At 34.7% G+C, this 14,122-nt stretch overlaps 1 protein-coding gene across 2 annotated transcripts in view; it reads left to right on the plus strand.

Moving 5' to 3' along the window:
- GRIK2 (glutamate receptor, ionotropic, kainate 2) overlaps nucleotides 1–14,122 on the plus strand; it is a 747,114-nt gene that overhangs the window by 234,872 nt on the left and 498,120 nt on the right. The window contains exons 1-3 of one of the 2 annotated variants that reach the window (XM_012002618.1): nucleotides 715–827; nucleotides 2,542–2,709; nucleotides 7,279–7,536. In XM_012002618.1, coding sequence (XP_011858008.1) covers nucleotides 2,574–2,709; nucleotides 7,279–7,536 — 394 coding nt within the window. In that variant the 5' untranslated portion in view covers nucleotides 715–827; nucleotides 2,542–2,573. Of the gene's footprint in view, nucleotides 1–714; nucleotides 828–2,541; nucleotides 2,710–7,278; nucleotides 7,537–14,122 lie in introns of those variants that run through there. The other variant, XM_012002617.1, reaches the window with a different exon arrangement.

Here is a 14,122-nt window from a genome sequence, read left to right on the forward strand (position 1 = left end):
GGAATTTGAATTATTTATTTTAAAGATTGATAATAAAGTTTTAATTCACTATCATCAAATGTTGATTCAATATTATAATTGAGTAAAATATTAATCCAATATTACAAAATATGGTCTTTATTGCATACTTTTATCACATAGAAACTACCATTTTGAACTGAAAAAAAGAAGATGCAGTTTTTTATTTTATTTGCCAATAAGAAACCACTTAAGGCTTGCATTTCTATAATTGCCTCTTTATTCCTACTTAACTTTACAAGTACCTTACAATTAGTCAATTATTTTTGTTTCATATGTAAGATCTTACATTTTTAGTTACATCTTATTAAGTCATCTTACCTCACATTTTAGGAAGTTTTGTGTATTTTGCCTGACTGAAATTTTGCAGAAAACTTCTAGTTTGTAGTGGAACAGGCAAGGGTTTTGAAGTCAGGCATGAGTAGATCATGAGTAGATTCTGCTAGTGGCTCTATCACTTGATAGCTTTGTTATCTTTGACCAAAGGGGTAATTCCTGTAAAATAATGCTATTTTGAATGGCTTTGAAGGTTCATTGTGACCTCAAACACTTGTTGAGCGCTTACTCTGTTTTGTATGTGCTAACATTTATTCTTCATTACCATTCTATGCAGTAGCCTCCTTGTCATTCTTTTTTTAAGAGATGAGGCAGCTCAGACTGAGGTTTTAAGCAACTGCCCAAAATTATACAGAAGGCATTGGCAAAGCCAGAATGTAACCCCAGTCTAGCTCCAAATAAATATTATATATAAGAGTAAAGAGTAAAGAAGAATACCACTGTTCTTCTCCACATACACAGAAGGAATATAGGTTGGTTCTTTATACTCATTAGACACATATAATTATTATCGTTTTGCATAACATAAGTCGCCAAAGATTTCAGATATATTGAGTGCTATTTCACAAGTTGATTGTTTTAGTAACTACACCATCAAACTGGTTAAAATCCAGAATAAGAGAAATATTTCAAATGAATATGGTATCAAATAATTATTTTTTCTCTTCTTCCTGAATATAAATTTGCCTCACCCCTCTAGTCTATTCTGAGTCCTAACTCCTCATAGTTAGAGGGATTGTTACAACGTTACAACTTCTTACTAATTTATAATAGGTAGTTTGCTAATAGTATAGTCACCTGATACTCATCTGTCAAAATATCTTTGATGAGGCATGAATTGCTAGATGTGGAATAAATAGGCTTATTCAAAAAGTCTAATTTATGAATGACTGTACTGAGTACATGGTGTGAAATTTGAAAGGAATAAAGATAAATATTCTGCATTTTTAAAGTACTAGTTTCCTAAGGACAGAGGTTGGAGGGGTTAGGAATCAGGTGCTCCACCTTTTATTTCATTCTCCAAACCAACAATGATTCTTATGGAGACAAAAGCCTCAGTTTGGTCACTCCCAGCTAATGAGACAGCAGTGATATTAGAGAGAAGGAACGCTGTGACAAGAGTGAGGGAACTGGAATGAGACACAGCTGGTGGAAGGTCACAAATTGAAGGGACATATTTTAAAATTATACTCTATATTTTATGGCCAAAATTATATACTACAGTTTTATTCATTGATTAAAGGAGTTGCGTTGTTTTGGAGAGGCATCCTTCATAAATGTCAAGTGTCTTCTTAAAAGGGACTTAGAATAAAACAACTATGCTGAAATTTGCAAATAATTTCGGCTTTTAACACAATAAATGCCATAAGAACTATGCCACCGGGCATAGAGGCTCACTCCTGTAAATCCGAACAATTTGGGAGGCCAAGGCAGGCAGATCGCTTGAGCCCAGGAGTCTGAGACTCGCAACATAGTGAAACCCTCACTATGGATACAAAAAATACAAAAATTAGCTGGACATGATGGCACGTGCCTGTAGTCTTGACTACTTGGGAGGCTGAGGTGAGAGGATCACCGGAGCCCAAGGAGGTCAAGGCTGCAGTGGGCTGTGATTGCGCCTCTGCACTCCAGCCTGGGCAACTGAGAGACTCTGTCTCAAAGAAGAAAAAAAAAAAAAGTTGTGCAAGAGAATTTTGATTTCTGAATGGAGACAACATTTAACACATTTTTTTCTATGCTTAATTTTATAGTATATGTCAATGAAGAGGACTGATTATTCTAGGACTGTTAATAAATTTGGGGGGGATAAATTTCAGTACTTAAGTCAAGACCTCTCTATACCTAGGCCCTAAAATAAGTAATAACTAAAGAAAAAAAGTCAAAATCATGTTAAATTTTGGCAGCAATACTAAGGCAATTTTACCAATATGGCTGTGGCTGAAAGAGAATATCCCAAAGTTCATAAAGTAAGCACAAACTCCATGTACTTAAGTCTCTCTCTCTCTCTGTCTCTCTTTCTTTCTCTGTCTCTCTCTCTCTGTCTCTCTCATGCATACACACACTCACACACACACAAATGCACATGCACATATATAAAAGTACAGAAAACTTCTGATATTTTCTTTATCTTATAAAAATTATATTTATTCTTGTAAAAATGATGATGATTCTCTTTCTTTTTGCCAGGTGGTATTTTTGAATATGTGGAATCTGGCCCAATGGGAGCTGAGGAACTTGCATTCAGATTTGCTGTGAATACAATTAACAGAAACAGAACATTGCTACCCAATACTACCCTTACCTATGATACCCAGAAGATAAACCTTTATGATAGTTTTGAAGCATCCAAGAAAGGTAATTGATAGATTATTAACACCTTTGTTTTCTGGAATTCAAATTTCTAGGTATTCTTAAGATATTTTTTATTTTCAACATATAGTTAATAAATTGTTAGGAGTATTTGCATACAAAGATTTATTTTCAAAATTCACATAAATTTTATCAGAGAAGATAAAGTGGTATAATCACCTATTGTAAAAAATGTGCTTATAGCATGAAATACAATTACATCTGTTAGTGAAATTGTTTCTTTTTTTTCTATCGATCCTTCTGTCTTATTATTGAAGCATTCCTATTTTTAAGAACCCAAATAAAATTTATATCAGTGGATTTTACCAATTTTGCAATCCATTCTTACGTCTTTATTTGCATTATCTGTCAATCCCATTATATTATTACTGTGGTCTCAACTCATTGGCTACCTTGAAAGCTATGTGGTTCTAAGTGACTTCAAAATGTCAGCATATATTGAAACTTAATTGGAAAATTTTAAGCAACCATTAGTTTGTGTATATTCCATGCTCATATTTTAATCATCTAATATTTCTTTTTGTAACTGAAAATAAATGACTGATGATGTAAAAACTGAATTATATAAGGACATAATTAGAATATTTTATGAATTTTATTTCTGTATTATAACTTTTAAATGTAAAAAATGTAGAAAGAAATTTAAAAAGAAAAATAATTTGGTGGAATAAAAATTTAATATTTATATATGAAGGAAGGCAACAGAGAAAACTATTATTAAAGCATTTATTTTAAACAGCTACCAGCAGTAAATGTGTTTGAGAAGTGTTTCTATAGTCTTATGGGGGTAGTCTTTTCTTTCTTTTTTTTTTTTTTTTTGAGACAGAGTCTCACTCTGTTGCCCAGGCTGGAGTGCAGTGGCCAGATCTCAGCTCACTGCAAGCTCCACCTCCTGGGTTTATGCCATACTCCTGCCTCATACTCCTGAGTAGCTGCAACTACAGGCGCCCGCCACCACACCCGGCTAGTTTTTTGTATTTTTTAGTAGAGACAGGGTTTCACAGTGTTAGCCAGGATGGTCTCGATCTCCTGACCTCGTGATCCACCTGTCTCGGCCTCCCAAAATGCTGGGATTACAGGCTTGAACCACCGCGCCTGGCCATCTTTTCTTGTATATGTAGATGATCTTATAGTAGGTGATCTTTTCTTTTGCATAGTTAGCACTTTTATAATAGGAATTAAATTTTATAATAAAGATTTTTCTCAAAGGAAAAGGCTTACAAAGCATTTGTTCTAACATTATATTCTTAAACAATATTTGCCTTTCTGTAATGCTAATATGGTTTTACTGTAGCTACCTTATATTGATGGAAAAGTACATAATTATTTATAATTCCAGGTTAGTGCAGTTTTTTAAAGCTCATTAATATTAATGTAACTGACAAGGTATAATATTTCTTGAGATGAAAGTATCCTTCTTTTCCCCCAGCAGCTAACTAGTGTTTATCAAAGCCATATTTTGCATGCCCTTTGAATTCATATCTTTATGAATACAAATAAGTTTCCACATTTCAGAACCATGTCAGGTGATGAAAGGTTTTGAAGGCTGAGAAAAAGGTTAAAGGTAACTGTGAAATATTACATTTATCATCATAATTGCAAAATAAGTCATTAAGTCAAGACTATTACATTTGATTAGTGACATAGTTCATGATTGTTTCCATTAGGAAGAAGTTCTGCCTCTAATGAAAACATTTCGATCAAAGAATATGGAGTGTGAGTGCAGTATAGATAAAATATTAGTAGATTTCTTAACGGTGGTTTCAAATGAATAGCATTAAAAAATACAGGTTTGGATGTTCTCACAACAGAGTACTATCCTGAGAATGCCCTAGCAAAATTATGAAGTGATAAAGTCATGTGGTTTGATTAAAATATTATAAGAAATTTACAAGCTTTGTTATCCAATAAAAACTCACTGAGAATCAAATCCATCATTTCACTTTGGCTTGAAGCTAGGAAAAGCTCAAATAAGTGTATGGGTAACTTTCTTTGTGAATATCATGGTTTGGATTTTATCTTCTAAATCTCTTGTTTGTTGAGTTGTTGAGTTATTATTGCTCGGAAGACACAGCAATACATAAAAACACAATATAGCAGAGAGAACCAATATGGTTTTTTAACTTTATCAAGAAATGTATATATTGGTAATATTGTTATTGATTAGTTATAAAATAACTTATTAAGTTAGATATTTTAAAAATGTAATTATTTATCCAATAAAATAGTAAGAAATGAGATGTTACAGTTTGACATTTAATCTATTTTTTCTGTTACAGTTTTAATAGGTAATCTTGTTCTGCTCAATTAATAAATTGATGTATTAGAGCTTGAATTATTGTTTGAATCATATATTTTTAAATAACTCTTCTGATAACTGAAAGCTCTAATCTTGCTTGAAACACACTTAGAAACATTCTAAATAACCTAATTCAGTGTTTTTAGCTTTTCTTGGTTTGTGATTTGTCACAAACCTGGCGAAGAAAGATCATTTATCTTCAATATGTATTAATTAAAATCTCACGTTGAGTGAAAAATTCTAAAGTCTAGCCACCATTTATACTAATTTACAATTCCATGAGTTATTTAGAAAGTAAGAATCCATGTATTTAAAAACAATTTATTTAGATCATATTGATTTTTTAAGAATATTTGAACAAGTGTTTTTTCCTGACAATAATTTACTTTATTATTAAATATTTCCATGCGTAAGTCATCTATAATATTACATTTTATGCAGAAAACTGAGGGAAAATAGCAGAAATTTTCACACAGTAGAATTATAAACTATCCATTTTGGAGGAATTGAGACTGAACACCTACTTTATGCCTAAAGCGCAATAACAATCCTTCTCTGTCCTTTAAATATTTGCAGTGATGGGCAAACCATTGCCTCTTGGGGAAGACTACTTCATTTTTGAACATGTTTTACTTTTTCTTTTCTTTTTGATACACAGTTTTGGTCTGGCACCCAGGTAGGCCAGCAGTGGCAACATCATGCCTACTGCAACCTCAGTGTCCCAGGCTCAAGTGCTCCTCCCACCTCAGCCTCCCAAGTAGCTAGGACTACAGGCACACAGCACCATGCCCAGCTGAATTTTTTTTTTTTTTTTTTTTTTGTAGTTTTAGTTTTAGTTTTAGTTTTAGTAGAGAGGAGGTCTCACTATGTTGCCCAGGCAGGTCTCGAATTCCTGGTCTCAAGCGATCTTGCTGCGTTGGCCTCCCAAAGTGCTGGGATTACAGGTGTGAACCATGGCATGAGGCCATATTTAGAATTAAAAATAATAATAAGCTGGGTGTGGTGGCTCACGGCTGTAATCCCAGCACTTTGGGAGGCTGAGGAGGGTGGATCACGAGGTCAGGAGATCGAGACCATCCTGGCTAACACGTTGAAACCCTGTCTCTACTAAAAATACAAAAAATTATCCAGGCATGGTGACACGTGCCTATAGTCCCAGCTACTCAGGAGGCAGAGGTCACAGTGAGCCAAGATTGCACCACTGCAATCAAGCCTGGGAGACAGACTGAGACTCTGTCTCAGAAAAGTAAATAATAAATAAATAAATAAATAAATAAATAAATAAATGAATAATTGGGTAAAAATTCAGGGGAAGTTTCTATTTTTTCTAATTCCCCTTTGCCCGTCAAGCGAAACAAACTTAAGCTTCTTTCGCATGCCAGGTCTTCAAATATTTAAAGATAATTTTTGTGTTCCCAATAGTTACTCACTTTCTAGGCCCAAGCTCGCTATTTGTGTCAGTGTGCCTTATAGAAAGTTCAGGTCAGGGCACAGTCTATTTTAATCTGAATACCCTCTAGTTTGTTCACGCCTTTCTTAATTACTGTGGTTATTATTGATATGAATAAAATTTTTGTGAGTAAATATAAACTTTAAAAAATAGTTTAGAATAATAGAAAACACTTATAGCATCCAAAAGCCAAATATATAAAGATGACTGAGTACTTGTCTAATGACTTTGCTGGTTTTCTACTCAATGAGACTGATCCATATGAAATCACTCTCTAAGAGCTATAACAGGGTTTGTGTGGCTGAGTGTTCACATAACCTGATCTGTATCATCAGATATATGGAAATATTCAGCTGTGTGTGAGCATAGTTAAATGCATGGGTAAAGGGAGAACCATGTGGCTTTTGATTAAGAAATGGAAAATGTAAAAGCTGTTCAGTGAATTTGAGAAGCTGCACTATTCCCTCATTCCCCTCATATAAACTAGTCTTCCAAAACAAGCACTGCCCCCTTAAATTAAAAAAAGTATTCATCCTCTCTCTCCTTCTCTCTCTCCCTCCCCTGGCATTATTTATAGAATTATTTGAACATTGAGCTGCAGGCATCTGGGTTAGTTAATTCCCTTGTAACAAATGGAAATGTTCAGAGTCAGACAAAATTTTAAATTAGTGAAAAGTAGATAAATATTTTTCTAAAACACAAATATTTCTTGAGGATGATACCTTTGGGTTTAAAATAATAATGTATCTGCTGGCAAACTGGCATCTCTCCTCTCAGTATTGACAGACTTTTATCTCCTCTTCAGCCTGTGATCAGCTGTCTCTTGGGGTGGCTGCCATCTTCGGGCCTTCACACAGCTCATCAGCAAACGCAGTGCAGTCCATCTGCAATGCTCTGGGAGTTCCCCACATACAGACCCGCTGGAAGCACCAGGTGTCAGACAACAAAGATTCCTTCTATGTCAGTCTCTACCCAGACTTCTCTTCACTCAGCCGTGCCATTTTAGACCTGGTGCAGTTTTTCAAGTGGAAAACCGTCACGGTTGTGTATGATGACAGCACTGGTAAGAAAAATCAGTAGCTCTTGGAGTTATGCTTTAAATATAGATAATTTTCTGAAGCGCATTCCAGGTTCTTATTGTATTCTTTTATGTTTTGTTTTGATTTTTGAAAATTAAACTAGCGGGTAGAAAGAAAGAATCAAACACCAATCCTAATTTCACATATCTAAACAAAGAATACCTATATTGAATACTTCTCTGTATTTGTAAAATAAGCATTTTTTTAAATTCCTGTGAAAGATCAGCTAGTTTGGTAGGTTGGATGAAGGATAGATATAGTACGCAATATTAGATAGATAGATAGATAGATAGACAGACACAGACACACGCACACACACACACACACACACACACACATACACACATTTATATATATTTAGAATTCCAATCATGTAAAAAGTAAGAATCCATGTATTCAAAAACAATATGGTCTAACAATTTAGATCATATTGAATAATGTGTGTGTGTATGTGTGTGTATGTGTGTGTGTGTGTGTTGCTATATATATAGAGAGAGAGAGTGAGTCTCGCTCTGTCACCCAGGCTGGCATGCAAGGGTGAGATCTCAGCTTACTGCAACCTCTGCCTCCCAGGTTCAAGCAATTCTCCTGCCTCAGCTTCCCAAGTAGCTGGGATTATAGGTATATACCACCACTTCTGGCTAATTTTTGTATTTTCAGTGGAGTCAGGGTTTCACCATGCTGGCCAGGCTGGTGTCGAACTCCTGACCTCAAATGATCCACCCGCCTTGGCCTCCCAAACTTCTGGGATTACAGGTGTGAGCCACCAGGCCCATTCTGAAATGCTTATTCAAAGAATTTTTCTGCAATGAAGTTTTTGCTAGGGTAGTTTCTCAAGGCAAGGCCTTGTGATGAGTCAGTGAAACTTGCCAAGAAATTCAGAATTATGCCTCACTATTTTATCTGGCTGTTTATGTGCAGAGAATGCATATAAAATGTAACAAACTTTATAAGGCATGTTAAGGTTTGAAAAGTTTTTACTCATATGTGGAACAGTGTAATATTCACTGAAACACTCAGGTTTGTGGAACTGCTTTTGTGTAGATGTCATTTAGAGACTTAGAAAATAGAATTTACTAAATGATATTTAGTTCGGTGAGTTAAAGGAATATTTTAATAAATATTTGCTAACTACAGGTTGCATGCTTTCTTGTGTTAATGCATTTTATTATTTTTGCATACAAATGGTTATCTTGAGTTATCAGTTAAAAACAAGTCTCAGAGAAATACAAGAAAGTAACAATAAAAATGAAATTTTAATTTTCATTGGAAGTTACATTGGTGAAGCAGCTGCATACTATTTTGCTTACTATAGAGTGATAATTAATTTTACTTTAAGATGCTTATCAACAATATAAACAGTGCTCTTTAAATTAGAACATAAAAACATTTTATTTCAGGACACTTGACTACACTTTCATAATTACATTGAGATTGAATTTCATTTGAATTTAAATTATCTCAAAGGATGCCAGGAGCACATTTTGTTCATGCATGCAGTATATAGAACTCTGTGCAGAAATTTGCCCATTTGCCAATAAAATTGATCATCTGCAAATTGACAGAACTCTTTCAAAGGAATAGGAAACTGGGAGCTACAGGATTAAAAAAACAGAAAATAATTTCAAAAACATTTTCATTTAGTTAAGAAAGAGTGAAATGCATCTAGATACAAATTAGAGTAATTTTTCTTATTTAAAAATGTGAAATATTTATAAATAATTAAAAATTAGGAATACATCATTAAGAGTCCTTAAAAATAAGTACGTTTGATATGTCTTTTAGCTCAAATTAAACCTATTAAATTTATTATATTGCTTTCTTCCTAAATCATTACTTCTTTGTCACTGGTAAAGTTCCGTGTTCTAAATTTTGAATGTCAGGTTCTATATGAATGATTTCTGTGAGTATGTGTAATAAAATGATCCAAGGGATCCTGTTTCAAGTTGGTCCACTTATGCTTAGGGATGGTCATCTACAAAAATATATAAATATAGATACATATGCATTGTTAATCTGTGGATTGTTTACTTCTCCATTCCTTCCTGACGTAATTCATGTATAGGTGGTCCAAACATCATATATCCTTATAATGGATACATTATATACATACATCCATGCACACAGATATGTATATCATACATGTGATATTTTGTATTTATTATCGTCCTTAAACTCCTCGTAGGAGGAAGAAAATTGACAAGTATTCAAAACGTCTATAGACATGTTACCTTTCTTCACTATCCTATGTGTATGTGTGCACATGCACATGTGTGGCATTTTTATTTAATATATATGATTCTTAAGTGATTCACTAAATAGATAATGGGATTTGCAATCAGGTCCTACAATAGTTTGGTAAAATACAGCCTCATGTAAATGATCTATCCCTGCTTTAAATTATATTCTCAATTGTATAATTGAGGCAAATATAAATAGGGACATATGTATAGCTAGTTAATTATATACATTTAATGGAGTCCTGACCTCAAATTAAATTTATTACAATGCTTACTATTTAGTTACTAGTTACTATTTAAAGGGAACTTTGCCACTCCCTTGGCTTTGAAGGTGACATAGATACTTGGATATTTGAAAGGCCTGATTATTTAAGTGGTAATGCTAACTTAGAGTTGTTACAGAATTATTCATAGAATAAATATGTCTTGAAATCCTCTGAAGAATAAAACATATTGCTGTTATATTCTATGCAACGTTTAATTCAATGAATTTTGATTATCAACTGATACATGCCAGGGAGAGTTATATGCCATGAAAGGAATTATATGCCACTAAAGGAAACAAAGGCCCAGCCCTTGTTGAGCTTCTAATCCCTACTGAGGGACATGTAATTACTCATACTTTTAATACTATTTGCAGTGGGATCATTGCACTTGTAACTGACCAATTGTTGCCTCTTACTTTACAGCATTTTTGAGAACTTGAGTGTTTTTGATTATTTAATATGATAGAACTGACTCTAAGATAGGCAGAAGAGTTCCTTTAAAATGTATTTATAAATATATAGTAGACTTTTTGTCTTTTTGTTTATGTTTCAATGTCTCAAGGTAGAATTTTTTTCAACTTTCAGTTTAAAATCAGGGAGCGCATGTTCAGGTTTGTTACAGGGGTATATTGCGTGATGCTGAGGATTGGGTACAACTGAACCCATCACCCAATGAACATGGTATCCAATAGGTAGTTTTTCAAGCCTTACCCTCTTCTCTCCCTCCCCACTCTTGTAGTCTCCAGTGTCTATTTTTCCCAAATTTATGTACATATGTACCAAATGTTTAGCTCCCACGTATAAATAAGAACATGCAGCATTTGGTTTTCTGTTCCTCTGTAATTCACTTAGGATAACGGTCTCCAGCTACATCCATGTTGCTGCAGAGAACATAATTTTGTTCTTTTTATGGCTGCATAGTATTCCATGGTGTATATGTACCACATTTTCTTTATTCAATCCACCATTGATGGTCATCTTGGTTGATTCCATGTCTTTGCTGTTGTGAATAGTGCTGTGATGAACATATGCATGCATGTGTCTATTTGATATAATCATCTATTTTCCTTTGTGTGTATACCCAGTAATGGTATTGGTGGGTCAAATGTAGTTCTATTTTTAGCTCTTTTAAAAATCTCCAAACTTCTTTCTACAATGGCTGAACTAATTTACATTACCACCAAACTGTACAAGCATTCCTTTTTCTCTGCAACCTTGCCAACATTTATTTTTTGACTTCTTAATAATAGCCATTCAGACTAGTGTGAAATGGTATCTCATTGAGGTTTTGTTTTGCATTTCTCTGATGATTAGTGATGTTGAACATTTCTTTTTTTTTTTTTTTTTTTTTTTTTTTGGAGACGGAGTCTCGCTCTGTCGCCCAGGCTGCAGTGCAGTGGCGCGATCTCGGCTCACTGCAAGCTCCGCCTCCCGGGTTCACGCCATTCTCCTGCCTCAGCCTCCCGAGTAGCTGGGACTACAGGCGCCCGCCACCATGCCCGGCTGATTTTTTGTATTTTTAGTACAGACGGGGTTTCACCATGTTAGCCAGGATGGTCTCGATATCCTGACCCCGTGATCTGCCTGCCTCGGGAACATTTATTTCATGTGTTTGTTGGCTACATGTACATCTTTTGGGAAGTGTCTGTTCATGTCCTTTGCTCACTTTTTAGTGGGTTATTTGTTTGTTGCTTGTTTATTTATTTCAGTTTCATATAGATTCTGGGTATTAGACCTTTGCTTGATGCTTAGTTTGTGAATATTTGCAAGGTATAGTTTTAATGATAGAATTCAGCAAAGAGAATTTGTAAATTTCTCAAAAGAGCAAGATGACTATTGGGTGATGCGATAGGAAATCTGATTATCGCTTGGACTGTGAACTGAAATGGGAAAAACTCCACCTCATACACAATAAGATAAACATTACTGTCTTTATGATGGACTTATGTATCTGCTTTTACTGCAGGACACACAGGTGCCATTTTATTTACGTGTTTCCTTTTTCCTTTCCATATGTATTTATTATGTATGCTATTCCTCCCATTTGTATTCATTTCTGTTTTGTTGTGTTGTCCAGTTTGATACATGATAATTATACTTTCATCCAGTCTTTGTTCCCACCCCCAAAACAGATGGGATGATAAATGAAATATAGTGCTGGAATAGGAGAAATTCTTAAAATGATGTTAACAGGAGCCATTTATTTTTTATGATAATTAGCATTTGTTGTTGTCATGGATGAATGCTTTTAAACACCCTGAAAGTCTGTTATAGCTCTGAATGATGTCCAAAAATGATGGAAAAGAATTGGCTTCAGAAACAAAGCTGTGTTTCTGTCAGTCATTTTGGAACATATGATTCATTTTAAATATAAACTAAAAATAAGTTGGCTAGATGACAGCTTGTAAGCAATTCCAGAATAAGTTGTTCATATTTGCTTTAAAATCCCTGTGTTTCATCTTTGTTTATAGATCAGCAGTCCATTAACAAAAAAACTCTGGACTGGTAAACAGAAGCTTGGGATTCTATTCCCAGTTTTACTACTAAATTACTGGTACAACTTCAGAAAAGACAAGAAGGGAATGGAAATGACTGCAGAAATGAGTTATAATGCACTATGAATTGACATTGTGGTAGTTGCTGTCACATAAAGTATTTCACTTAATCTTCAAAACAATTTTATGTGTCCCAAGAGAAACAGGTGATCATGACATCATACCTGTTATCTCCAGTGACTGGCTCTCCTGCCCACCAGAGCCTAAACCAGAAATATGAACGTCTTCCTTGATTCTTTTCTTTTTTTGACTCCACAACAATTGGTTGTCAATTCTATACTTGTATTATCTCTCAAATCTTTTATTTTTTTCCTACCCCCTACCACTTCTTAGGTCGAAATCACCTCCCTCTCTCAGCTGGATTATTAACAGCCTTCCAACTGGTCTCCCGTTTTCTAGTTTCTCCATTGCAGTTAGTGTAATTTTTTAAAAATGCAAATCTGAGTCATTTCCCTCTTAATAGCTTCTCATTCCTCCAAGGCATTTTTAAGAAGACTTATAATGCTTGATGTGATCTAGCCCCTGTACTTGTCCAGTGATATTTGTGTCCAAATCCCCCACCAATTTATTTCAAATTGATCCAATAGACACCTTTTAGTTGTTGAAAATAATATTCTGTTCATCTGGAAAGCTCTCTTTCTGATCCTGTTCCTCATAGCCACCAAGTGCACACACACGCATGTGCACATTTGCACAAACACACTCATGCATACCATCTGGCTTGGGTGTCACAAAGAAGGGCTGCCCTGACCCCTGCTTTCAAGTCTGGAATAGGTCTCTCCAAACACATCCCAAAGGACCATGGAAACTCCCATGACCATCCCCACCCGCATGAGAACTCTTATCACGCTCTGAATGGCTTTTGTTGGATGGATCTTCTACTGGATCAGCCACACATCTGAGCAGGGTGAACCCTACGGCTGCTCACTGTTTTATCATTAGCATCTAGAATGTTGCCTGGGTTGTGAAAGTACCTTAATACTTCTTAATAATAGGACAATGTGTTATATCCATTTTTAAGCAAGATAATTCCAATGAGTTAAGTATTCTGCCCAAAGTCAAATTGGGTTAAGTAGCCTTTAACTACTTGCCATGGAATAAATAGATTCAACCATAATTTTCAGATATATGGACATGACTTTTTATGATTTCAAAAATTTTATAAGAAAGTTAGAGTGGATTGTCTTTGTTTCATTTCAACTGCAATTAAACATATATAAATGTGTGTGTGTGTATGTATGTATGTATATTTATTTGAGCAATTATTTATTAAATTTCTGTATACCAGTTGCTATCTTAGGCAGAGGGGACAAGAATTATAGATAAAACTTTGACCTTCTCCATAGGCTCAGAGTAGAGTAAGTTGGGAGAGAATAACACTGTATTCTAGTGTAACAGGTGCAGGTGCATAGAGAGGCAAGAAAACAATATCATGGAATCTCAGGAGAAGAAGCTGCCTGGAAAGGATGGAGAAGAGTTTTAGAGAAAGTGACATTATTATAAAATTAT

The sequence above is a fragment of the Mandrillus leucophaeus genome, unplaced genomic scaffold (genome assembly GCF_000951045.1).
Source record: "Mandrillus leucophaeus isolate KB7577 unplaced genomic scaffold, Mleu.le_1.0 Scaffold690, whole genome shotgun sequence".
NCBI lineage: Eukaryota > Metazoa > Chordata > Mammalia > Primates > Cercopithecidae > Mandrillus > Mandrillus leucophaeus.